Source organism: Grampus griseus (genome assembly GCF_964374135.1).
Source record: "Grampus griseus genome assembly, chromosome: 17".
Taxonomy (NCBI): Eukaryota; Metazoa; Chordata; class Mammalia; order Artiodactyla; family Delphinidae; genus Grampus; species Grampus griseus.
In genome coordinates this window covers 36821054-36848010 of record NC_139011.1, presented here as the reverse complement: position 1 = coordinate 36848010, position 26957 = coordinate 36821054, and the positions used below count along the sequence as shown (strand labels likewise).

Sequence of the window (26957 nt, the reverse complement as noted above, 5' to 3'; positions counted from 1 at the left end):
CTGGTTTCGTGGTGCTGAATTCTCTTAGCTTTTGCTTGTCTGTAAAGGTTTTAATTTCTCCATCAAATCTGAATGAGGTCCTTGCTGGGTAGAATAATCTTGGTTGTAGTTCTTTCCCCTTTCATCACTTTAAATGTGTCCTGCCACTCCCTTCTGGCTTGCAGAGTTTCTGCTGAAAGATAAGCTATTACCCAATGGGGAGTCCCATACATGTTATTTGTTGTTTTTCCCTTGCTGCTTTTAATATTTTTTCGTTGTATTTAATTTTTGATAGTTTAATTAATATGTGTCTTGGCGTGTTTCTCCTTGGATTTATCCTGTATTGACTCTCTTTGCTTACTTGATTAACTATTTCTTTTCCCATATTAGGGAAGTTTTCAACTATAATCTCTTCAGATATTTTCTCAGTCCCTTTCTTTTTCTCTTCTTCTTCTGAGACCCCTATAATTCGAATGTTGGTGTGTTTAATGTTGTCCCAGAGGTCTCAGACACTGTCCTCAATTCTTTTCATTCTTTTTCCTTTATTCTGCTCTGCAGTACTTATTTCCACTATTTTATCTTCCAGGTCACTTCTCCGTTCTTCTGCCTCAGTTATTCTGCTATTGATTCCTTCTAGAGAATTTTTAATTTCATTTCTTGTGTTGCTCATCATTGTTCATATGCTCTTTTGTTCCTCTAGGTCCTTATTAAACATTTCTTGTATTTTCTCCATTCTATTTCCAAGATTTTGGATCATGTTTACTATCATTACTCTGAATTCTTTTTCAAGTAGACTGCCTATTTCCTTTCATTTGTTTGGTCTGGTGGGTTTTTACCTTGCTCTTTCATCTGCTGTGTATTTCTGTGTGTTGTCATTTTGCTTAACTTACTGTTTGGGGGTCTCCTTTTCGCAGGCTGCAGGTTCGTAATTCCCATTTTTTTTGGTGTCTGTCCCCAGTGGCTAAGGTTGGTTCAGTGGGTTGTATAGGCTTCCTGGTGGAGGGGACTAGTGCCTGTTGGCTGGTGGGTGAGGCTGGGTCTTGTCTTTCTTCTGGGCAGGTCCATGTGTTGTGGTGTGTTTTGGGGTGTCTGTGGCCTTATTATGATTTTAGGCAGCCTCTCTGCTAATGTATGGGGTTGTGTTCCTGTCTTGCAAGTTGATTGACATAGGGTGTCCAGCACTGGAGCTTGTTAGTCATTGAGTGGAGCTGGGTCTTGGCGTTGCAATGGAGATCTCTGGGAGATTTTCACTGTTTGATATTACGTGGTGCTGGGACGTCTTTGGTGGACCAGTGTCCTGAACTCGGCTCTCCCACCTCAGCGGCCCAGGCCTGACACCTGGCCAGAGCACCAAGACCCTGCCATCCACATGGCTCAGAATAAAAGGCTGAAAAAAAGAAAGAGAAAAATAAATAAATAAAATAAAGTTATTAAAAATAAAAAAGATTAAAAAGTATTAAGAAAAGAAAAGAAAGAAAGAAGAGAGCAACCAAACCAAAAAACAAATCCACCAGTAATAACAACCACTAAAAACTATACTAAAAAAACAAAAACAAAAAACAGAACCTTAGGATAAATGGTAAAATCAAAGCTATACAGACAAAATCACACAGAGACACATACACGTACACACTCACAAAAAAACAAAAAGGGAAAATATATATATATATCATTGCTCCCAAAGTCCACTGCCTCAATTTGGAATGAATCATTGTCTCTTCAGGTATTCCACAGATGCAGGTTACATCAAGTTGATTGTGGAGATTTAATCCGCTGCTCCTGAGGCTACTGGGAGAGATTTTCCTTTCTCTTCTTTGTTTGCACAGCTCCTGGGGCTCACCTTTGCATTTGGCCCCACCTCTGCATGTAGGTCACCTGAGGGCGTCTGTTCTTCGCTCAGACAGGACTGGGTTAAAGGAGCTGCTGATTAGGGGGCTCTGGCTCACTCAGTCTGTGGGGAGGGAGGGGTACGGATGCGGGGTGAGCCTGCGGCGGCAGAGGCCGGTTGCACCAGCCTGAGGCGCACCATGCGTTCTCCCGGGGAAGTTGTCCCTGGATCACGGGATCCTGGCCGTGGCGGGCTGCACAGGCTCCCGGAAGGGGGTTGTGGATAGTGACCTGTGCTCGCACACAGGCTTCTTGGTGGCTGCAGCAGCAGCCTTAGTGTCTCATGCCCATCTCTGGGGTCTGCGCTGATAGCCGCGGCTCGCGAGCGTCTCTGGAGCTCCTTTAAGCTGCGCTCTTAATCCCCTCTCCTCGCGCACCAGGAAACAAAGAGGGAAGAAAAAGTCTCTTGCCTCTTCAGCAGTTCTGACCTGTTTCCCAGACTCCCTCCCGGCTAGCTGTGGCACACTGGCCCCCTTCAGACTGTGTTTAGGCAGCCAACCCCAGTCCTCTCCCTGGGATCCGACCTCCGAAGCCCAAGCCTCAGCTTCGAGACCCCGCCCGCCCTGGCAGGTGAGCAGACAAGCCTCTCGGACTGGTGGGTGCTGGTCAGCACCGGTTCTCTGTGAGCGAATCTCTCCACTTTGCCCTCCGCACCCCTGTTGCTATGCTCTCCTCCGTGGCTCCGAAGCTGCTTCCCCCCACTCAACCCCGCGTCTCCGCCAGTGAAGGGGCTTCCTAGTGTGTGGAAACCTTTCCTCTTTCACAGCTCCCTCCCACTGGTGCAGGTCCTGTCCCTATTCTTTTGTCTCTGTTTTTTCTTTTTTCTTTTACCGTTCCCAGATACGTGGGGAGTTTCTTGCCTTTTGGGAGGTCTGAGGTCTTCTGCCAGCGTTCAGTAGGTGTTCTGTAGGAGTTGTTCCACATGTAGATGTATTTCTGATGTATTTGTGGGGAGGAAGGTGATATCCACGTCTTACTCCTCCACCATCTTGAAGGTCTCCTCCCATTTTTACTTTTTGAAGTAAAGTATTACCCACATGTTCATAGGAGCCCTTGCATATTTTGATTTGTGATTCATCAAACATGAGATTTTTCCAGAATTGTGCCTGAAATCATAAACAAGAATGTTGAAGGAAAGCATTTTCTTTGTTTTTACTCTTCCACCTGAAAACCATCACTTTTGTCTTTATTTGTAAGGATGTCAAGCTAATGCCTAAGCAAAATTATAAAACAGAAGTTAGTCTAATTCCCATAGTTTATCGATTAATGCCTGGGGTGATCTAAACCTTCTTGAATTGTATGATTTTATAATAATCCCCTTAAACTTTTTCATGGGTTTACGTGAGAGAATGTGTTTTCTCCTGCTGCTTAAAGTACCTGGGAACTGAGTATGAAGGGAAAAGGTGACCTGGTACAGCAGGAAGGAGCAGTTAGTTTATACTTCCCAACAGCCAGCAAATATTTTCTACCTTATATATTGGCTGAAGGTATCCTTGGCAACTTGAAAAGGTGACATAGAGGTTAAAGGATAAAGATGTGTCTTGTCCAGCCTTACTCTTCTTTATATCTTAGCATAGTTACTGCAGACAATAGGTACTCAAAATCTCATAAAATATTTAAGTTGAATATAATCATCATAATCATATATCATACGTTTTATTTCAATTGCATTAGAACGTCACCAGATAGTGTTCCTCTTGGAAGGAAAAGAAAAAACCACACACACACACATACACACACACTAAAATGATCTTCAACTCTTAACTAAATATTTGATTTTTAAAGTTACCTTACAAATCAAATGACTTATCCTTATGACTATCTAAAAATAAGAGAAATCTGTAAAAATAGGTATAGTTAATAAAATTATAACCAATAATTTTCTGAAAAGTATGTTATATATATTTATTGTTTAGAATAAATGTGTTTGAATATTACTGTTTTTTACATTTAGGAATATCCACTCTAAGGGATTATCTCAGTTGATTACCACAAGTCTTAAGTATCTTCTGGTCTATATTTCTCTGTAGTATTTCTAGTTTACTAATTTTTTCTTAAGTTATATCTAAAATTCTGTTTATCCATCTATTATATGTTTAATTTTAATAACTACATTTTTTATTTCTGGATACTCTATTTGGTTGTTTTTCAAATCCGTTTTACCTTTTTTGATAGTACCTTGGTTTTTTCCTCCTGTTTTTCATTCCATCCTATATGTCTTTAATGATTTTAAAGAAATTTATTGTATTTTCCATATGTGGAAATTCCATTATCAGAAGTTCTTGGTAATGAATTTGATAATGGTGTTGAATTCTCCTCTTGCTAAAAAAAAATTTTTTGGAGTGCATATACAATCTGTGATTGGGAGTTTATCTTTAGTGGTCTTTGTTCCTGGGAATCCTTTCTGTCGGTTTGAAAGCATATTTTTCCAAAGAGGTTTTACATCTATTTCTGACTGATGCCCTGGGGTTATCAAAGGTCTGATGCCACTTTTATATGAATAACTCAATATGGGTATTCCTGGACCAACACAAGTAATATAAGTTACAGCTTCCAAACACACATGGGGTATTCCCATTATTTTTAATTTTCTCATTATTTTTATTTTAATTTTTAAGTTGAAAAAGCAGGGAGATCTCTGTTTTTTCAATAATCCCTCGTGCCAAATCAGGCAAACTTCCTTGTTTTTTTCTATTTCTGATTGGAAGTTGTTTTTCTGACCTTTTAATGGCCCCAGATCTAAGTTGGCAGCTCGTTTCAAAATCCTTGCCTGTCAGGGATGTAAGGATTAGCCTGTTGTCTCAATATGGCCATTAAAAATCTATTCCCTTGGTTTACTGAGAGTGGGTAGGACCCTGAAGTCATTAACAATGTCAGTTAATACTTTGAGTTTTACTTCCCTCTTTTGTTAGTTTACTAGATTATTATCTAGTAAAATATTAGCAGAATTTAATTCTTGTTGTAGTTATTTCTTCAGTGTTTATTTTTACTTTCTTTTGAATTCATCCTTGAAAATACTTGAATCTATAAAAAAGTTTTTATGATTTAAAAAATATGTATCCTTAACTCACATACTTACCAGAGATAATACAAAAGAAATTTTAGCGCTCTATACCAGTAAAGTTCTAGTTTTATAAGACTGTTGACTTAAAAAACTTTAAAAAATGTTTTCTAACATCATAGGTCTTCCATATGTTGTTTTACTTACTGATTTAATTCACATAGTGGGAAAAAATTATGATACAAACAAGTACTTTTTTTTCCCCATCAGTGCTTCAGCTAAGGTTTGCTCTTAGTTGGTTCCCTGCCATGTTTTCCATTTTAAGGTATTTTTAATACATCGTATATTTTAGCACTCCCCTATGAGAGCACATCAGATGTTACATGTTTCTCACATTGGTCATTTTATGGAATTTGAGCTATTAGGCTATAATTGTGGTGTCTCTCAGGATCTCAGCCCTTCCTCTGTATTCATATTTTAATACTTCTTCCTGTTACCCTCTATTCACTAGATCTCTTAATTCTTTAAAATTGACTTTCTTGAAATCCAATACTTATGTGTCACAGAACCAGATGATCCAATTTGCTTTTTTGGCAGACGCCATAGAAAGCTCTGCCCATTGCACAGTTTCAACAAAAGATACTAGTACTCTCTAGACTACTCTGGTAGAAAAGGATGTAGACAGACTTGAGTTTTATCTAGGCTTTTTCATGAGATGACTTATGCCAATTCTCTGATCTCAACTTGGTCATTTTATAATGAAAGAGAATAATAGGGACATATTTATAAGGAATATTAAATTAATGGTTCCAAGGAACTTTTGAGGTACGGCTTGCTAATAAAACATAGAACTGTATTATTTCATGAAATGAAAACTAAGAATATGGGTAGTAGACTTGAAGATCTGCACTAGCACAAGCTTTGGTTTCTCAATAATATTTTCCAATTTTATTTTCTACGATGAACGCAATACTTCCTTTGAAATTATTAGCAATTAGCGATTTTGAATGTAGAGTAGGAATAGTGTGCTAAATAACTGATCAAAAGGTGAGAATGTATAAAGAAGAATTAAAATAGAGGTCAAATGCTGCTGTGTTATCAACTTGCCCTGCGGGCCCAGTTGTGGAACTTTTGTTCCAACTGGGTGGCCTTAGCCCAGTCCCTGAACTTCATTTCCTCATAGATAATGTGGGGCCAGTAATGTTCCTTACTTCACATCCAGGGTTGCTGTGAAGAAGAATTCAGTATCAAAGTCACAAAAGCCATTTCACAAACTGTAAAGGCAGTCATAATCTATGAACTCAGATAGTTCTTAGAGTCAAAGAAGTCAAAGATTAAGAGGATATGCGTGTGAACCTACTGAGATTGGAAAGATGGCAGTTGTGAAGCAGAATGTCAGAAATATTAAAACTAGGAAATTAAAAATGATCACAAAATAGTAAGATTATTTTTGGTAGCAAGAGAGATCCTAAACTGTAAAAACAAAAGGAATTAAAATAGAAAAAGTAATTTATTGAAATGTCCTAGGATGCTACTAATATGAAATTGATTAATTATGTCTGAATTTCTCAGTGATTTTTTATATGAATCTGAAGAATTGAAGTTACAAAATTATGATTATAAAATGTACAGATAGACACACTCAAAATAATAATGTAATTTTGTCATACATGTTTGTAGTACAGAGACTTGTACAAATTTAATGAAAATTATCCTTAAAAATGAAAAAGCTAATAATTTTTACTTTATCTTTTAGCATACGGAGGCATCAAGAAAGAAGAGCAATTTTGACTCCCATTTTAACAGATTTCTCTGTCCGAATAACTGGAGCACCTGCCATCATTTTCACCAAAGTAATTTCTCCAGAAAATATGCACACTGAGGTTAGAAATTAATTTAGCTTTTATTTTAGTCTAAATGTTGGAGCAGCTTTTCTTGTGTGTTAGGAGTTTTCATAGTTTCCGTGCATAGGATATCAAATTAGCTTATTATTAATAAGTTATTATTGTAGCTAATAATTATTAAGCACTTTATAGTACTATTTAGGTATTGCTTTTCATGTAATAACTCATTTAATCCTTATAATAATCCTATTAACTTCTCCTACTGTCCTCGTTTTGTAGATGAGGAAACTGAAGCATAAAGAGTTAACTTGTCTAAATATTCACAAATAGTAAGAAGCAGAACATAGTGTGAAGCTAACTGGTCTGGCTCCTGGCCATACACTCCTGACCTCTACGGCCTCTTTCTAATGAAAGCAACAATAATATTGACAGATCACTTAGGGTTCTCACATGGATTACCTTAGAAAGAGAGTTCTACATGAATTAACTTATTTACTCTTCACAGAATCCATATGAGGTAGATATTATTAGTATACATATTTTATAGATGAGGAAACTGAGATCAAAAGAAATTAAGTAACTTGACCAATCTGACTCGCCAGGTACTAACGGATCCAGGTTTGAAGTCTAATCACTATGGTATACTGCCTCCATGACTAGAATAGAAATGTAATAATAATGTGATCCATCATAACTTTAAAAATATTCTTCATAAAAGTTTGTTATGCTAAAAACTTTATAAACTTTTTGATCATTCACAGAGTTATAGGCAGTTGTTATAAAAAGTTCAGAAAAATTAGGCACAGATTAAATATATTATTAATCTAAGGTGATAAAAGTTTACATCATTCTTTGAGTTTTTAAAAAGCAATATTTTGGGGCTTCCCTGGTGGCGCAGTGGTTAAGGTGTAATCCTGAGAGACTCACATGGTGTTGCACAAGTATGTTTTGTGACAGGCAATAAAATCTTGATAATTCTTAAGTCCAAAGGACTTGCTCCTGATCTTCCTGAGGATCTCTATCATTTAATTAAGAAAGCTGTTGCTGTTCGAAAGCATCTCGAGAGAAACAGAAAGGATAAAGATGCCAAATTCTGTCTGATTCTGATTGAGAGCCGTATTCACCAGTTGGCTCGATATTACAAGACCAAACGAGTCCTCCCCTACAACTGGAAATACGAGTCATCCACAGCCTCTGCCCTGGTTGCATAAATTTGTCTGTTGTACTCAAGCAATAAAATCATTGTTTAACTAGAAAAAAAAAAAAATGCAGGGGACACGAGTTGGATCCCTGGTCCGGGAAGATCCCACATGCCGCGGAGCAACTAAGCCTGTGTGCCACATCTACTGAGCCTGCGTGCCACAACTACTGCAGCCCGTGCATCTAGAGCCCATGCTCCACAACAAGAGAAGCCACCACAATGAAGAGCAGCCCCCGCTTACCGCAACTAGAGAAAGCCCACACGCAGCAACGAAGACCCAATACAGCCAAAAATATAAATAAATAAATAAATTTATATAAAAAGCAAAAAAAATATTTTGTATGTGTTATCTTATTTGATGTTTATAATTGCCCTATAGGGAAAGTTAGGTTAGGCAGGATATCTTTATATCCACAAAAGGTGTATAAAAATTAAGTCTACTTATATCTTTCAGTTACTAAGTAACACAATTGGTTGAAAATACACAAATATATTCCCTTCATCATTACTTGAGGAATAAAATAAGAATTCTAACTATAATGAGTAAATTTTGGAAACTTTTTGGGGGGAAAGTTTATTTAACCAGAAAAAGGGGATCATTTCCGACATGCTGTTCTTTATGGCTTTATTAAAAGCTGCTCTAAGCTGTGTAGTTTGTATTTGGACCCATCATAAGTCTCCTTAAATCCATTCTCTTGGATGACACTATTAAGGAGAAGGTTTGTTGGACATTTCCAGGCATTTGAACATTGTCCACATGCACTTCATGACAAGAGGCAGGGCTTCTGCTTATTAAGTGAAACTTCTGGATTGTTTTTCATTTCTGTTTTCCTTCCCTGAATGGTTTTCCAGCAATGAATGTTCAAATGACTCAGTTATGCAGCACAACACCAGTTAAGTAGTGGACAGCTACCTAATGCTGCCAAGATTTTAGCAGTTTAAAGAAGTGAAATTAATTAGTCTAGCTACCTTTGACTTCAGCACTCCATTTTGTTATAAATCATTTGGAGTGTATCCTTTGGAGAATACTCAGACCATACCACTTGTGACTAATTGCTGCCTATAGTTGCCTATTTACATCTGTCTGCCCACCTAGATTGTAACCTTCTCAAAAGCAGATTGCCGTTCAAGGCCAGCCTCACTCTCTGTTTTTTTTTTTTTTTTTTTTTTGCGGTACGCGGGCCTCTCACTGTTGTGGCCTCTCCCGTTGCGGAGCACAGGCTGCAGACACGCAGGCTCAGTGGCCATGGCTCACGGGCCCAGCCGCTGCGGCATGTGGGATCATCCCGGACCGGGGCACGAACCCGTGTCCCCTGCATCGGCAGGTGGACTCTCAACCACTGCGCCACCAGGGAAGCCCTCACTCTCTGTTTTATTCCTAGCACTCTAGTATGCTGCATGCTACTTGGGAGATGCTCACTAAATATTGGTCCGTCTGAGTGGGTGAACAAGATTATGCTAAAGAATTGCATCATTGCCTACATATTGAAACAATGATAGTAGTTTGACGTATGAAAAGCCAAATGTATATGAAATGGTGAAAAATTCTTATTGTTAGTGTGTTTCCCTGTAACTAGCACATGGCCTGGTGCACAGCAGGCCCTCATAAATGTTTATTAAATTAATCCATTAAACTGTTGAGTGACCGTGCTCACCATTTCTGCTATTCTCATTAACATGTGAACTCAAGTCCCAGGAGAATTCACCAACATCGTAAAGGTCTAATAAGTAAGAATGATAAATGATCATCTAATGGCTATCATGTTTCTTTATCTCTATTCAACCTTTTTTTCCTTCAGGAGATTTTAGTGTGTGGCCACTCCTTGGAAGTGAATATAACCACAAACCTGGACTTCTTCCTAAGTGTGGCTCAAGTTCAACTCTTACATCAGTTAATAGTAGCAAATATGACTGGAGTGGAACCATCAAGCAAAGCCACAGAGGTAACTATTACCTGATTTTGATTAGACTTACTGCATTTGTGCCAACTTTACATTGATAATAGGAAAACAAAAATTAAATGCTTTCTGCTAGTTATTCTATATTTAATTTTATTCATAATATGGGCATAAATCATTTTGGATTGGTGTTCTTTATTTTTGAAATTTGTTTGGTCTCGTTCCCTGTAATTTATCATGCACCTTCACAAAATTGCTGTGGCCCAGCCCCAGAAAAGCCTCTGTTAAAAACATGATTTTATTGCCCTGCTGCAATTTTTAAAGTGCAGTGCACAAAACCTGGTGTAGCTTTCACTTACTCAGATACATTACAGGGACAGGGCCTCTTTTGGAAGTGAACTTTGTGAGAGTACTGTGGGAATATCTTCAATAAATAACTTCTAAAGCATTCGTTTCCCATGCTCAGTGAAGAATGGACACAATCAAAAAACTTGAATGCCTGCCTAGAATTTTAATTTTGATCCAGTGTTCATTGGAAGCCTACATTGTAACCACAAAGCATGTCAGCATGAAACAAAGAAAGCTGCTTGTTAGATGCTTCTCAAAATATTTTTTCTTTGCTTTTTGTTTCCTTACTTCTATAATCATATCTGTACTTAGAATAAATCTTTTATAAAATCTCCAGTGAAGAAACTGTTTATCTTTGAAAAAGGCATTGCTTATATTTTTGTCATGAGTTATGCAGAAGGCTCTACGTGCTATTAAGGAGGAAGGGAAGGAGGAGGTGTTCACTGAGAGCCACTTGATGCTAAGCAAGCGTGCCAGGTACTTTTATGTAAGTTAACTCATATATCTTCAAGCATGTTATTACAACCACACCGTGAGGTACATGTGAACATTATCACCATTTTACAGATTATGATATTGTGACTCAGAGGTAATAAGCGACCTGTCTGAGATCATACACACATAACTAAAAAATGGTGGATCTGAGGTTTTAATTTAAGTCTTTCAAATCAGTGCTTTTTTCATTCTGCCGTGGTTGCTGTACTATAATTGTTACATTAGTCTGAATCACCTTTATTTTTTCAATTATTTAAAAATGATAAAGCTTTTAACTTTCATAAAGAAAAATTCTCTAACTATATCATCTTTTACCACCCATGATTTGTTTGCTCAGTATCTTTTCTAAAAGGACTATAAAGCTGTATACTCTTCAAAATATTGACTTTTTCCCCAATGTATTTTAGACAATCCGTAAGAATATAAATATATGATATGAAAATAAGCAGAGCAAAAATATTTCCCCATGGCATTTTCAATGAAGTCCTTGAAGCAAGTTGGGTTGGAAACAAATTCCTATATTATTTTTGCCAATTTTATGAATCTATCATGTCAGTGAAATCTAACTCACAGATTTCTTTTTTATTTCTTTTTTTTTTTTTTACATCTTTATTGGAGTATAATTGCTTTACAATGGTGTGTTAGTTTCTGCTTTATAGCAAAGTGAATCAGCTGTACATATACATATATCCCCATATCTCCTCCCTCTCACGTCTCCCTCCCCCGCCCAGGTGGTCACAAAGCACCGAGCTGATCTCCCTGTGCTATGTGGCTGCTTCCCACTGGCTATCTATTTTACGTTTGGTAGTGTACATATGTCCATGCCACTCTCTCTCACTTTGTCCAGCTTACCCTTCCCCCTCCCCATGTCCTCAAGTCCACTTTCTACATCTGCGTCTTTATTCCTGTGCTACCCCTAGGTTCTTCAGAACCTTTTTTTTTCCTTTTTTTTTTAGATTCCATATATATGTGTTAGCATATGGTATTTGTTTTTCTCTTTCTGACTTACTTTACTCTGTATGACAGACTCTGTGTCCATCCACCTCACTACAAATAACTCAATTTCGTTTCTTTTTATGCCTGAGTAATATTCCATTGTATATATGTGCCACATCTTCTTTATCCATTCATCTGTTGATGGACACTTAGGTTGCTTCCATGTCCTGGCTATTGTAAATAGAGCTGCAGTGAACATTGTGGTACATGACACTTTTTGAATTATGGTTTTCTCAGGGTGTACGCCCAGTAGTGGGATTGCTGGGTCGTATGGTAGTTCTATTTTTAGTTTTTTAAGGAACTTCCATACTGTTCTCCATAGTGGCTGTATCATTTACATTCCCATCAACAGTGCAAGAGGGTTCCCTTTTCTCCACACCCTCTCCAGCATTTATTGTTTGTAGATTTTTTGATGATGGCCATTCTAACTGGTATAACTCACAGATTTCTGATGTGTTTTAGGAATTTATAGAACTTAGCAAGTTGATTGCTATTTACCTACCTGCTTCTAATGCCTTTTAGTAGGGTCTGATTTGAGTAAATAAGGCACACTCAGAGTTAGATTTCTAACAACTCTCACCTGAATGTCAAGTCATTCCTCACAGTTCCATAAATGAGCTAGGATTGTTTTTGTTGTTTTAAAAATGTGTCTGTGGTCCTTATTCCTTCTTGGAGATGATACTAAAAGTACAGACAATATACTGAAATACAGTAGAGACAATACACTGAAGAATGATTAAGATGGCAAATTTTATTTTATGTGTCTACCACAACTGAAAAAAAAGTACAGACTCTCTGAAGATAATTTGGTCCTATCCCCAGCCTCAGTGGGGTATGTCTGTGAAATTTCAATATTAAAAAAAAAAGACTTTCTGTGAACTAGAAGAATGTTTTTCTATTCATAAATGAGTAGCACAACTCATATCTGATAATCTAAGAACATAAAGATATTGTAAGAATTGGTATAATTTCTTCCTTAAATATTTGATAGAATTCACCAGTGACCCATCTAGGCCTGATGCTTTCTGTTTTGGAAGGTTATTAATTAATGATTCAATTTCTTTAATATATGTAGGCCTATTCAAGTCCTCTTATTTCTTCTTATGTGAGTTTTGTTAGATTCTGTCTTTCAAGGAATTGGTTCATTTTCCTGAAATGGTTATCAAATTTGTGAGCTTGGTCATAGTATTCCTTTATTATTCTTTTAATTTCCATAGAATCTGTAGTTATGTCCCCTCTTTCATTTCTGATGTTAGTAATTTGATTCCTCTCTTTTGGCTTTTTGTTTGTTTGCTGGTTTTTTGTTTTTATTTTTTTTTGTTAGCCTGGCTAGAGGCTTATTAATATTATTGATCTTCTTAAGGAATCAACTTTCAGTTTTATTTGCTTTATTGGATTTTCTGTTTTCAATTTCATTGATTTCTGCTCTGATTATTTCTTTTTTCCTGCTTACTTTTGATGGTGTTAATATTTTCAAACAGTTTTTCACAAGGTTTCTTTTGAAACATTAATTCTAAAAATTATTCAAGAACATGAAAAGGAGATTTTGTTAGTAGAGGAAGCATATCTACACTGTTAACAAAGGGGAAGAAAGATGGACAGATATTTGGAAATTGAAGTGAAAACAGTGAAACAATCTAAGGATTATTACTGGAACCAATATTTAATATTAATTTTAATTATATAGACAGCTAACACATAATAAAACTTTCAAGTATATAGCTAAAAGAGAAGCACTTCTGGCAATAAAATGACCAGCTGATGGTTTAAGCAAATTGCCTCCCATGTTGATTCAAACTTTTCCAATATTTTTGCTCTAAGAATGTACTCATTGCTTAGTGATCAAGCAGCCTGTATTTGTACACTTTGGTTTCCAGTGTTTCCTTCAAGTGTTAGGACTTCCATGATCGCTGGTTCCCAGAATATTCAATTCTTCATTTTAAATTAACCTTTTTTTTGTCTCTATACATATTACGATAGGCTGAGAAAGTACATGAGAAAAAACATTTAGTATTCAAAAAGCCAAAATTAATTCTGTATTACAAAGTACATGTCCTTCTATATTTTATTCTATAGTTCATGTCTTTATGATAACATCTGTCTCTATAGTACTAGTACAACAGGAATGTTATTTGGGTTTCTTACATTCTAGTTCCCTGCCATTTACATGAGGTGGGAGTTAACCTCCTAGATAACTTCATAGTCAAATCTAAACGTACAATTCTAATTTTTCTCCAAAAATAGAGCTCTACTACTCATCCTTGGTTTCTTTCCCAATGTTTAGCAGGGCAAAATTGGCTTACTCTTTAGAAGATTCTTTATCTTCTTATAAAGTGCTCTAGGTCACATAAAGGCCCAATTATATAAAAGTGGTTGTTAGTAATATAATCATAACATTCATGCAAGAAGAATTAACAAGGGAGATAGTTCAGTTACATGTACCACTAAATGTCAGGAAACTTTTTAAAGAGAATATGACTAAATGAAGAGTTAAAGTATTTTAATTTGTGCAAGTCTGTTTATGGGCTAATAATGCAGACCATTTTTATATGATATCAAAAAGAAACTAAACATCATTTTAAGTATTCCTAAAGCTATTGGCATGCAGGACATTATAAGGAGTTGTTAAAAAATAAAACAAAAATTTCTACTTTTTTAACATTTTATTCCAGTTGCAGTCACCCCCAAAACAAAAATACACCATAAAAAAAGATAATTTGTATAGAATGATTATAATTTGTATCAGAGTGATTTAAACTGAGATGAAAGCTGAGTAACCTATCTGAACTCTATAAAATTATAAACAGTATAGATAAGATACTAAAACTAGCCTGTTTACTTGAAACGCTTAATTTTTTTAATAATGCAATGTTACTTTTATCGAAGTAGTGCATGAATTTTAACAACCAAATGTTGCTAAACTAAATATATCAGAATGTGTCAGTACACTGACATCCCCATTTCATCCTGCTTAGCCATTTTTAACTCTGTAAGCCTTGTCTTCTAGTATTTATCCCATCTTTCTGAATAAAATGAATAGACTACCATCTCTTGACTTACTCATTTTAGTATTACCTATTCACTTGCTGTTTACTGTAGGTGAAGATTCTGTCCCTTTTACACTTCTTTTCCACCCTTACATTTTCCCAGTATTCTTATATCATGTTTTTAAAGTCAGTATGAATTGTTTTCATTATAAAGACTATGTAAATATTGTTCATTGCTTAGTGAAATAATATGATGTGATTATATTTCCTCTCTTTATAGTCTTCTGTTTTTCTTAAAGTTAATCATTGCCACATTCTTTTTATTTGCTCATTTTTTTTGTTTTTTTTTTAAATCTCTACCTCTTCCCTCATTCTCTCCAACCCGCCCCAAACCCTCACCAGTAACTCTACATAATGCCTGGCAATTTAATTTTTCACACTTTGAAACTTATAAAATAATGTCAACTCTGTTTTTACCCTTGGAACCATTTTTCGTGAAGTCTTCATTTTGCCTTTTCCTTTCTGGACCAGTAGTTCTCTAGACCTGCTACACACTTGACACAACTGAGCCAGATGAGAGTAGGTTGTGATTTTTGAGGTTAATGGTAGAGTGTTGGGAAATTATAGGGTATCAAGTAAGTAATGTTTTTCCTATGAATATAAATTAGTAAAACCGCCAATATCTTTATCCCACCATTCTAAAATATTAGGTATTTTGAGTTCCTATATAGAAACAGTATAATAGTATAGAAAAATATTGTAATAGAACTTATTATACATGCCTAATACAGTTTACATCGGTGTTTTTACAATTTGCTATAAAATAGGATATAATATATAAGTTGGACTTTTTTGAGCTATGATTAAGTATATGCCCTAGGAGCGGTGGCGAAGGTTGTTTTTGGTAGTATTATTATTTTAGCTTGGAAAGTATCTGCTTTGGAGTTGTGCTTCATTTTAGGAATGGAAATTCTTGGTTTTTTGTCAATGGTGAAAAATTCTTACAAGGCATACTTGACCAACCTAAGGATTGCTAGGAGTCGTTGGAACTAGGAACTTAAGAGTAAAGAAGAGGGGGGACTTCCCTGGTGGTCCAGTGGCTACAACTCCATGCTCCCAATGCAGGGGGCCTGGGTTCAATCCCTGGTCAGGGAACTAGATCCCACATGCATGCCGCAACTAAAGAGGCCACATGCCGCAGAGAAGATCCCGCACGCCACAACTAAGACCTGGCGCAGCCTAACTAACTAAATAAATATTTTTTAAAAAAGAGTAAAGAAGAGGGGAAGGGACTTTGAGTGGTGGTGTAGAAGCAGATGTTTTCTGGAGTAGAACTTTAGGCAAGATGAGCAAAATAGAGGCTAATATACCTTGAGAACACATGTGAGTGGAGGTAGGGTTTGAAAGCAGGAAATAAGACGGGTTCGGGAGAGGATGTTGACGTTCTGGTCTATCTCAGTGCTTTCTATCTTGAGGTGGACATGAGTGGGAGAGGCCATTTCAGAGGTTACCTATTTCTGTAACCTCTGTAACCTTTCTCCTTTAGAAAAGGAGATAGGAATATTGGATAACATGCATGTGGTGACTTGCCATCAGTGTTACTATGCTGAGTATTTGTTTCCCTTCAGAGGCACCTGGATCGACTACTTGTAACCAGGCAATAAACCCAGGCTCCAATAAAATGTGGATTCAAGCAGAGCCTTAAGTGGACAAGAGGGCCTCTGAGGAAATACCTTGAATTTCTTAAAATCTAGACCTGGAAAAGATATTAAGTATTTTACTACCTGTTCTCTCCAAGGGAAGGACTTCTTAGGTACATTGAGCTATCACACCTGTCTCAGTTTTAGTTAGGCCTTGTAAATGTTAAAAATAGTATAATTTTCTCCTGATAAGCTTACACTTAGAGAGAAACATGCCATAGTTACTTCAAGGTAGATGCTAAACATCAAGAAAACAAGACAAATTTTAATTTTCCAGCCATACTAATATTTATCCCATATGTTGGGTTGGCCAAAAAGTTCGTTTGGATTTTTCTGTAACATCTTAGGAGAAAGCCCGAATGAGCTTTTTGGCCAACCCAATAGATTTCTTGACCAGAAATCCAGTGAATACAGTAAGTTTTCCTAAGGCACTATTAAACTGTCTGTCCTAGTCTTTTTCAGCAGTATTCATTGAGGGCTTACTCTATACCAGATATACTGGCTACAGACTGATAGAGGTATGAAAAATAAACATATTGTGGTCCCTGCACTCTAGGATTTTATAATATGGTTGAAAAATACAACATAGACAAATGGATTTACAACTAAGAACTCAGAGCAGTAAACAAAAAGTGTCAAATAAGCTCTATGGAAAATTAGTGCTATAACAAGTATTCAGAATAGAAGAGAAGACTTTAGGCTAGGTGGTCAGAGATCTAGCTTCATGGAGAAGTTGGGGTTGAATAGGCAGAGAACAGTGACCTGCTTCTTTACTCAGTAAATATTGAACCCTTTCTATGTGTCAAAAACTACTATGGGGCTTCCCTGGTGGCGCGGTGGTTGAGAGTCCGCCTGCTGATGCAGGGGACGCGTGTTTGTGCTCCGTTCCGGGAGGATCCCACATGCCGCTGAGCAGCTGGGCCCGTGAGCCATGGCTGCTGGGCCTGCGCGTCCGGAGCCTGTGCTCCGCAACGGGAGAGGCCACAACAGTGAGAGGCCCGCGTACCGCAAAAAAAAAAAAAAAAAAAAAAAACCCTACTATGGATACTAGGGTGACAGCATTAAACAAAGGAGGTGAAGTTTCTGATTTCATATTCTAGTGCTCATATATTCAGTGATATGAAGATTGACACTAATAAACAAATAATTAGATCTAGATCAATGTATATATTGATATCTATATAACTCGTAATACATGACTATATATATGTATATACATACATACATATATACATACATACATACACATATACACACACATCCATGCACATAACTAGTTGCATTCAGCACTTTCTATTTGCCAGAAGTTATTCATGTGGTTACACCTAGCTCTAAGGGAGGCTGGAAATGTAGTCTTTCTAATACAAGGCCATATGCCTTGCTAAAAATTATTTTACCATGAAAAAAGGGGATAATGAATATTGGGGTACAATTGCCAGCCTCAGCAACAGAGGCTTCAAGGTCACCTGGTAGTCAAAGATAGGATATTCCTTAGAAAGCAGCTTTGGCTCTCTTCAATACTTTGAACATATCCTGAAGTTCTATGCCATATAACATGGCAGAAATAATGTTATCTTGCAAATTGTTCAGTGCTGATATAGGGACAAATATTGTCTTTGTCCAGTGTTTCTTACTCTTTTCATCTGCTAATAGGACTCCCCTTCCTTTGGCTAAACAACATGCTCTTATTTTATGCAGTTTTGATAAAGAGTCCCATTACAGGGTAGACATAAAACACAGGTCTGACTATTTTTTTAAATTAATTAATTAATTAATTTTTATTTTTGGCTGTGTTGGGTCTTTGCTGTGCGCAGGCTTTCTCTAGTTATGGTGAGCAGGGGCTACTCTCCCTTGCAGTGTGTGGGCTTCTCATTGCAGTGGCTTCTCTTGTTGTGGAGCACGGGTTCTAGGCATGTGGGCTTCAGTAGTTGTGGCACGCAGGCTCAGGAGCTATGGCTTGCAGGCTCTAGAGCACAGGCTCAGTAGTTGTGGTGCACGGCCTTACTTGCTCCGCGGCATGTGGGATGTTCCCGGACAAAGGCTCGAACCCATGTCTCCTGCGTTGGCAGGTGGATTCTAAACCCCTGTGCCACCAGGGAAGTCTCCTGACTAATTATTGTATCAATCCCCTTTGCCCAGTTATTGGTCCAGATATGGGCACACTACTCAGGCAAGTGCAGTGTTTCATATGAAAACATTGGGAAGAATAAGCCCTCTCTGCTAGGAATCATTAAGTTCAGATGTAGTCATATTGGAGCTTTCTTTGACCATTGTCTCACTCTTCTCTTTCACTACTATCTCATGAAGGAAATCTGTGTCAAAAGAGAGGAGTTGAACTCACAGAAATAAGCAAAGCTGAAAGAAAGAGAAAGTCTTTGACATCATCTGACTCCCTTGACACAGTTCTAGTCAATGAGATATAAAGAGAAATGTTCTACAGATTTCTAGGAAAAGTCTCTATGTTCTTTTTCCTCCTTCTCGGAATAACAACAGTGGAAGTGACTAGCCACTTGGTACCATGTGATGACAAACATGAGGACAAAAGCCATTCACTAAGAGTAGCAAAGTGGGTAGATAAAGTGATCCTGAGATGTGAGTGATATCATGAAGCCACTGCAACCAGCCCTGGACTTTAGGAAAATAAACGTAAGTTGTTAAGCCACTAATATTTGGCTTTCTGTTACATGAGGTCAAACACAATCCTAACTGATACAGACAGTGTTACAGTATTCTGAGGTGGAGATGATAAAACCCAGGGAAAGTACTGAGCACAGAATAGAATTTGATGCTGAATAAATGCTCACAGTATGAATTAATAAATGAATTCCTTAATTCATAGGAAGTCCTATTTCTGTGCATAGAAATAAAAAAATAAGATGTATGCCACATATATATCAAAAGAACTGGAAGAAATTGATTATTAGCTGTATGTTTGATGGAGACAGGTTGGGTACATATTGTGAAAGGCTTTGAATACTAGGCTGAAATGTTTTAAGTAGTAGTAGGCAGTAGAGAGTAGATGAAGTTAGTTCAGCTAGAGAATGACTTCAACAGGTGTGCTTTGAAGCTCAGATCCATTTTAGACTGAACTATTCAACTGTATTAACACACTGATAGTTGATGTGTGATCTTCAGATGTGAATATTATCGTTACCTTTTCTTCTATTCTAACATCATAGAATATGTTATATTCTTTTACAGTATCAGTTTATTTCAGTTAGGATTTGAAATTGCTGTAGCATATAATATCACCTATTGTTTCCAGAAGCTACAATTCTTAAAAAAAAAACACACTTTTTATTTCTTTATTTTCATTTATTTATTTTTTTCTAACATAACTCCATACTTTATTCAGATTTCCAAGTTTTTACCCTAATGCCGTTTTTTTGTGTTTGTTTTTGGTTTTTTTAAACATCTTTATTGGAGTATAATTGCTTTACAATGGTGGGTTAGTTTCTGCTTTATAACAAAGTGAATCAGCTATACATATACATATATCCCCATATCCCCTCCCTCTTGCATCTCCCTCCCACCCTCCCTATCCCACCCCTGGGTGGTCACAAAGCACCGAGCTGATCTCCCTGTGCTATGCGGCTGCTTCCCACCAGGTATGGATTTTACATTTGGTAGTGTATATATGTACATGCCACCCTCTCACGTTGTACCAGCTTACCCTTCCCCCTCCCTGTGTCCTCAAGTCCATTCTCTTGTAGGTCTACGTCTTTATTCCCATCCTGCCCCTAGGTTCTTCATGACCTTTTTTTTTTTTTTGATTCCATATATATGTGTTAGCATACAGTATTTGTTTTTCGCTTTCAGACTTCTGACAGACTCTAGGTCCATCCACCTCACTACAAATAACTGAATTTCGTTTCTTTTTATGGCTGAGTAATATTCCATTGTATATATGAGCCACATCTTCTTTATCCAATCATCTGTCGATGGACACTTAGGTTGCTTCCATGTCCTGGCTATTATAAATAGAGCTGCAGTGAACATTGTGGTACATGACTTTTTGAATTATGGTTTTCTCAGGGTATATGCCCAGTAGTGGGATTGCTGGGTCATATGGTCATTCTATTTGTAGTTTTTTAAGGAACCTCCATACTGTTCTCCATAGTGGCTGTATCAACTTACATTCCCACCGACAGTGCAAGAGGGTTCCCTTTTCTCCACACCCTCTCCAGCATTTATTATATGTAGATTTTTTGATAATGGCCATTCTGACTGGTGTGAGGTGATACCTCATTGTAGTTTTGATTTGCATTTCTCTACTGATTAATGATGTTGAGCATTCTTTCATGTGTTTGTATATCTTCTTTGGAGAAATGTCTATCTAGGTCTTCCGCCCATTTTTTGATTGGGTTGTTTGTTTTTTTGATATTGAGCTGCATGAGCGGCTTGTAAATTTTGGAGATTAATCCTTTCTCAGTTTCTTCATTTGCAAATATTTTCTCCCATTCTGAGGGTTGTCTTTTTGTCCTCTTTATGGTTTCCTTTGTTGTGCAAAAGCTTTTGAGTTTCATTAGGTCCCATATGTTTATTTTCGTTTTTATTTCCATTTCTCTAGGAGGTGGTTCGGAAAGGATCTTGCTGTGACTTATGTCTTAGAGTGTTCTGCCTCTGTTTTCCTCTAAGAGTTTTATAGTGTCTGGCCTTACATTTAGGTCTTTAATCCATTTTGAGTTTATTTTTGTGTATGGTGTTAGGGAGTGTTCTAATTTCATTCTTTCACATGGAGCTGTCCAGTTTTCCCAGCACCACTTATTGAAGAGACTGTCTTTTCTCCATTGTATATCTTTGCCTCCTTTGTCATAGATTAGTTGACCATAGGTGTGTGGGTTTATCTTTGGGCTTTCTATCTTGTTCCATCGATCTCTGTTTCTGTTTTTGTGCCAGTACCATACTGTCTTGATTACTGTAGCTTTGTAGTATAGTCTGAAGTCAGAGAGCCTGGTTCCTCCAGCCCTGTTTTTCTTTCTCAAGATTGCTTTGGCTATTCGGGGTCTTGTGTGTTTCCATACAAATTGTGAAATTTTTTGTTGTAGTTATGTGAAAAATGCCATTGATAGTTTGATAGGGATTGCAATGAATCTGTAGATTGCTTTGGGTAGTAGTGTCATTTTCACAACGCTGATTCTTCCAATCCAAGAACATGGTATATCTCTCCATCTGTGTCTATCATCTTTAATTTCTTTCATCAGTGTCTTATACTTTTCTGCATACAGTTCTTTTATCTCCTTGGGTAGGTTTATTCCTAGGTATTTTATTCTTTTTCTTGCAATGGTATATGGGAGTGTTTCCTTAATTTCACTTTCAGATTTTTCATCATTAGTGTATAGGAATGCAAGAGATTTCTGTGCGTTAATTTTGTATCCCACTACTTTACCAAATTCATTGATTAGCTCTAGTAGTTTCTGGTAGCATCTTTAGGATTGTCTATGTATATTATCATGTCATTTGCAAACTGTGACAATTTTACTTCTCCTTCTCCAATTTGGATTCCTTTTATTTCTTTTTCTTCTCTGATTGCTGTGGCTAAAACTTCCAAAGCAATGTTGAATAATAACGCTGAGAGTGGGCAACCTTGTCTTTTTCCTGATCTTAGTGGAAATGGTTTCAGTTTTTCACCATTGAGGACGATGTTGGCTGTGGGTTTGTCATATATGGCCTTTATTATGTTGAGGTAAGTTCCCTCTGTGCCTACTTTCTGGAGGGTTTTTATAATAAATGGGTGTTGAATTTTGTCAAAAGCTTTTTCTGCATCTATTGAGATGATCATATGGTTTTTCTTCTTCAGTTTGTTAATATGATGTATCACATTGATTGATTTGCGTGTATTGAAGAATCCTTGCATTCCTGGGATAAACTCCACTTGATCATGGTGTATGATCCTTTGAATGTGCTGTTGGATTCTGTTTGCTGGTATTTTGTTGAGGACTTTTGCATCTATGTTCATCAGTGATATTGGTCTGTAGTTTTCTTTCTTTGTGACATCTTTTCTGGTTTTGCTATCAGGGTGATGGTGACCTCATGGAATGAGTTTGGTAGTATTCCTCCCTCTGCTATAGTTTGGCAGAGTTTGAGGGGGATAGGTGTTAGCTCTTCTGTAAATGTCTGATAGAATTCGCCTGTGAAGGCGTCTGGTCCTGGGCTTTTGTTTGTTGGAAGATTTTTAATCAGAGTTTCTATTTCAGTGCTTGTGATTGGTCTGTTTATATTTTCTGTTTCTTCCTGGTTCAGTCTCGGAAGGTTGTGCTTTTCTAAGAATTTGTCCATTACTTCCAGGTTATCCCTTTTTTTGGCATATAGTTGCTTTTAGTAATCTTTCGTGATCCTTTGTATTTCTGCAGTGTCAGTTGTTATTTCTCTTTTTCATTTCTCATTCTATTGATTTGAGTCTCCTCCCTTTTTTTCTTGATGTGTCTGTCTAGTGGTTTTTCAACTTTGTTTACCTTCTCAAAGAACCAGGTTTTAGTTTTATTGGTCTTTGCTATAGTTTCCTTCATTTCTTTTTCATTTTTTCTGATCTGATCTTTATGATTTCTTTCCTTCTGCTAACTTTGGGGTGTTTTTGTTCTTCTTTCTCTTATTGCTTTAGGTGTAAGGTTAGGTTGTTTATTTGAGATGTTTCTTGTTTCTTAAGGTAGGATTGTATTGCTATAAACTTCCCCCTTATAACTGCTTTTGCTGCATCCCATAGGTTTCAGGTCATCCTGTTTTCATTGTCATTTGTTTCTAGGTATTTTTTGATTTCCTCTTTGATTTCTTCAGTGATCTCTTGGTTATTAAGTAGTGTATTGTTTAGCCTCCATGTGTTTGTATTTTTTACAGATTTTTCCCTGTAATTGATATCTAGTCTCATAGTGTTGTGGTTGGAAAAGATACTTGATACGATTTTGGTTTTCTTAAATTTACCAACCTTGATTTGTGACCCAAGATATGATCTATCCTGGAGAATGTTCCATGAGCACTTGAGAAGAAAATGTATTCTGTTGTTTTTGGATAGGATGTCTTATGAATTATATGAATTAAGTCCATTTTGTTTAATGTATCATTTAAAGCTTGTATTTCCTTATTTCTTTTCATTTTGGGTGATCTGTCCATTGGTGAAAGTGGGGTATTAAAGTCCCCTACTATGAATGTGTTACTGTCGATTTCCCCTTTATGGTTGTTAGCATTTGCCTTGTGTATTGAGGTCCTCCTATGTTGGGTGCATAAATATTTACAATTGTTATATCTTCTTCTTGGATTGATCCCTTGATCATTATGTAGTGTCCTTCGTTGTCTCTTGTAATAGTCTTTCTTTTAAAGTCTATTTTGTCTGATATGAGAATTGCTACTCCAGCTTTCTTTTGGTTTGTATTTGCATGGAATATCTTTTTCCATCCCCTCACTTTCAGTCTGTATGTGCCCCTAGGTCTGAAGTGGGTCTCTTTTAGACAGCATATTTATGGGTCTTGTTTTTGTATCCATTCAGCCAGTCTGTGTCTTTTGGTTGGAGCATTTAATCCATTTACATTTAAGGTAGTTATCGATATATGTGTTCCTCTTACCATGTTCTTAATTATTTTGGGCTTGTTATTGTAGGTCTTTTCCTTCTCTTGTGTTTCCTGCCTAGAGAAGTTCCTTTAACATTTGTTGTAAAGCTGGTTTGGTGGTGCTGGATTCTCTTAGCTTTTGCTTGTCTGTAAAGGTTTTAATTTCTCCATTGAATCTGAATGAGATCCTTGCTGGGTAGAGTAATCTTGGTTGTAGGTTTTTCCCTTTCATCACTTTAAATGTGTCCTGCCAGTCCCTTCTCGCTTGCAGAGTTTCTGCTGAAAGATCAGCTGTTAACCTTATGGGGAGTCCCTTGTGTGTTATTTGTTGTTTTTCCCTTGCTGCTTTTAATATGTTTTCTTTGTATTTAATTTTTTATAGTTTGATTAATATGTGTCTTGGCGTGTTTCTCTTCGGATTTAGCCTGTATGGGACTCTCTGAGCTTCCTCGACTTGATTAACTATTTCCTTTCCAATATTAGGGAAGTTTTCAACTATAATCTCTTCAAATATGTTCTCAGTCCCTTTCTTTTTCTCTTCTTCTTTTGGGACTCCTAGAATTCGAATGTTGGTGTGTTTAATGTTGTCCCAGAGGTCTCTGAGACTGTCTCAATTCTTTTCATTCTTTTTTCTTTATTCTGCTCTACAGTAGTTATTTCCACTATTTTATCTTTCAGGTCACTTATCCGTTCTTCTGCCTCAGTTTTTCTGCTATTGACTCCTTCTAGAGAATTTTTAATTTCATTTATTGAGAACACACTTTTTAAACTGATGAAATAGAAGGGTGAGAGGGCTAAGATTGCCCTGAGTTATGTTCATTTGGCTGCAGTAATTACTCTGTTATTCCTGAATAGCAAGTAATCATCTTATTAAGCCTACTTACAGAGGTAGTGTACGTAGGAGTAACATGCTCATTTTCAAATCAGTGTTTTAGAGTAAATAAAACTTTTGTACCAAAATAAAAACCATATTTTTAGAGTAAAGAATAGAACCACAGCATTGGGGATCTGAAGGTGGAGGTTCTTTGATGCACACATCACAGATCCTGGAGAGGAATGTGGACAACTTATAACACTAATTGAGTATTTCTTCCTTTGCCTTCTCCTTCCTCCTCTTCCTCCTCCACTTAACCACTTGCTTTTAGGCACTTCCTTAGCACTCCTTTCGTTTCAGTCTCTGGTAACGACTTACTTGGTAACCTGTCCCATGAATGCTTGGTACCTGTTCTTATACTCTCTTTGATAGCCATAAACTATGTTTTTTTAAGGAAAATCTCATTTACACAAAAATTACTTTAATGATCATAAAATATACAGTATTTAGTCGATGTTTCTTCACATTTCTAAAATAATGGATATTTCCACCAATATAAGGTTTCTGTTCCCTCAGAATTTTGCTGTTATTTATTGTGTTTGGGTTCTCTACAACTATTTAAAGAATTAAGAACTACAAAAAGCACTATATCCAACTGTCTATGAAGCATGATAAAGTTACAGTAAAAAAAAAAAAAGTTATAGTCAAGCTGGTCAGAAAAGGTACAGGTCCCTTAGCTCCAGCACCAGCTCCACCTTTAATCAGCTCCTGTCCTCTTAAGACTGCTATCCCCTCTCATCTGTGCTTCTCCCCAGGTCTCCTCTCTCTGTACCATATTTATATTTCTTCTTGACTGTGCTAAGTTATATGCCTTCTCTCTGACTTTGAATTCTGTCTCTTTGATAATTGCTCCTTTCTCACATATTTTTCTCGAATTTCCAGTGCTGTCTTTTAATACCATATTCCTCATGACCTACAAAAATGTTCATCTATAATGTGAAAGCACTAGGAAAACAAGTTATAACTAATACATTATTGTCTCTTCTGAGTCAAAATATAAATGAGCTAGCTGTTCAAAATAACTGAGGGTCGATGATTTGCTTGGTTTCCTATCTGACAGTTCGTACTTTTCTACCAAGCAAACTTTTGGGCTTTCAGTTACTTTTATATAAAAGAATCAGCCTTGGGCTTCCCTGGTGGCGCAGTGGTTGAGAGTCCACCTGCTAATGCAGGGGACACGGGTTCGTGCTCCGGTCCGGGAAGATCCCACGTGCCGCAGAGTGGCTGGGCCCGTGAGCCATGGCCGCTGAGTCTGCGCGTCCGGAGCCTGTGCTCCTCAACGGGAGAGGCCACAGCAGTGAGAGGCCCGCGTACTGAAAAAAAAAAAAAAAAAAGAAGAATCAGCCTTAAAAAAATACTAACATCAGAGCCATGGGAATATATATAATTCTCATCTAAGATTTCATGCATTTTTAAATTGCTTATTTCTAGACCTTTGGCTCTTCATCAGAGTTTTTCTGCAGCAAGTGACTAAAAAACCTCTCACAGAGTATAGAGATATACAAAATAAGCACCAAAACCTAAATCAAATAATCTTCTTTCTACCCTTTTTTAAGATTCCTGGACTTCACCAAATGTGCCATAGGTGCCTTTACACCTTTCTTTCTAAAAATTGGCCCATTCAGTAATACACTGTTGGAAGACATGAAAGTACACTGGGGTGGTTGAAATATTCTATATCTTGATTGTGGTGATGGTTATACAACTGTATACGTTTGCCAAAGCCCCTTAACTGTATGTTTTAAAGAGTGAATTTTATTACTTACAAATTATATTCCAGTAAACTTGGCTTAAAAATGTTTGGCCACTTCGTAACACAGCTTTGGAAAACACAAGAATCCACTGGCAACAGTGATTTACATTAATGTCAGAGTGTCTGTTATGGAGGTAGCTACCCAGAATCTGTAACATCAGCTAACACTTATTGGGTGCTCACTGTGTAGCAGGTGGTCTAAATGTTTTATGTAGCTTAACTCCTTTTTTCCTTACAATAACCCTTTGAGTTTGGGCCTGTTTTTCAAACTATACAGAAATGGAAACTGAGTCTCAAGAAAGTCCTATAGTTTGCACAAGTTTGCATAGCTAATAAGTATCAAAACCAGGCTATTCCTCCCTCACCCCACCTGAGAATGTACTGGTTAAAAGTACTGTCAGAGGTAGTTCAGTGACCTAACTGGTATGGATGTGAGTGTTTTAACAGGGAGAA

General features: G+C 37.0%; 1 protein-coding gene across 1 annotated transcript in view; it reads left to right on the top strand.

The window, feature by feature from the left end:
• Positions 1-26957, top strand: part of VPS13B (vacuolar protein sorting 13 homolog B) — an 803413-nt gene that overhangs the window by 495043 nt on the left and 281413 nt on the right. Inside the window, exons 32-33 of the mRNA XM_082674491.1 lie at positions 6624-6750; positions 9712-9855. Of these exons, the coding sequence (XP_082530617.1) occupies positions 6624-6750; positions 9712-9855 (271 nt within the window). The remainder of the gene's footprint in view (positions 1-6623; positions 6751-9711; positions 9856-26957) is intronic.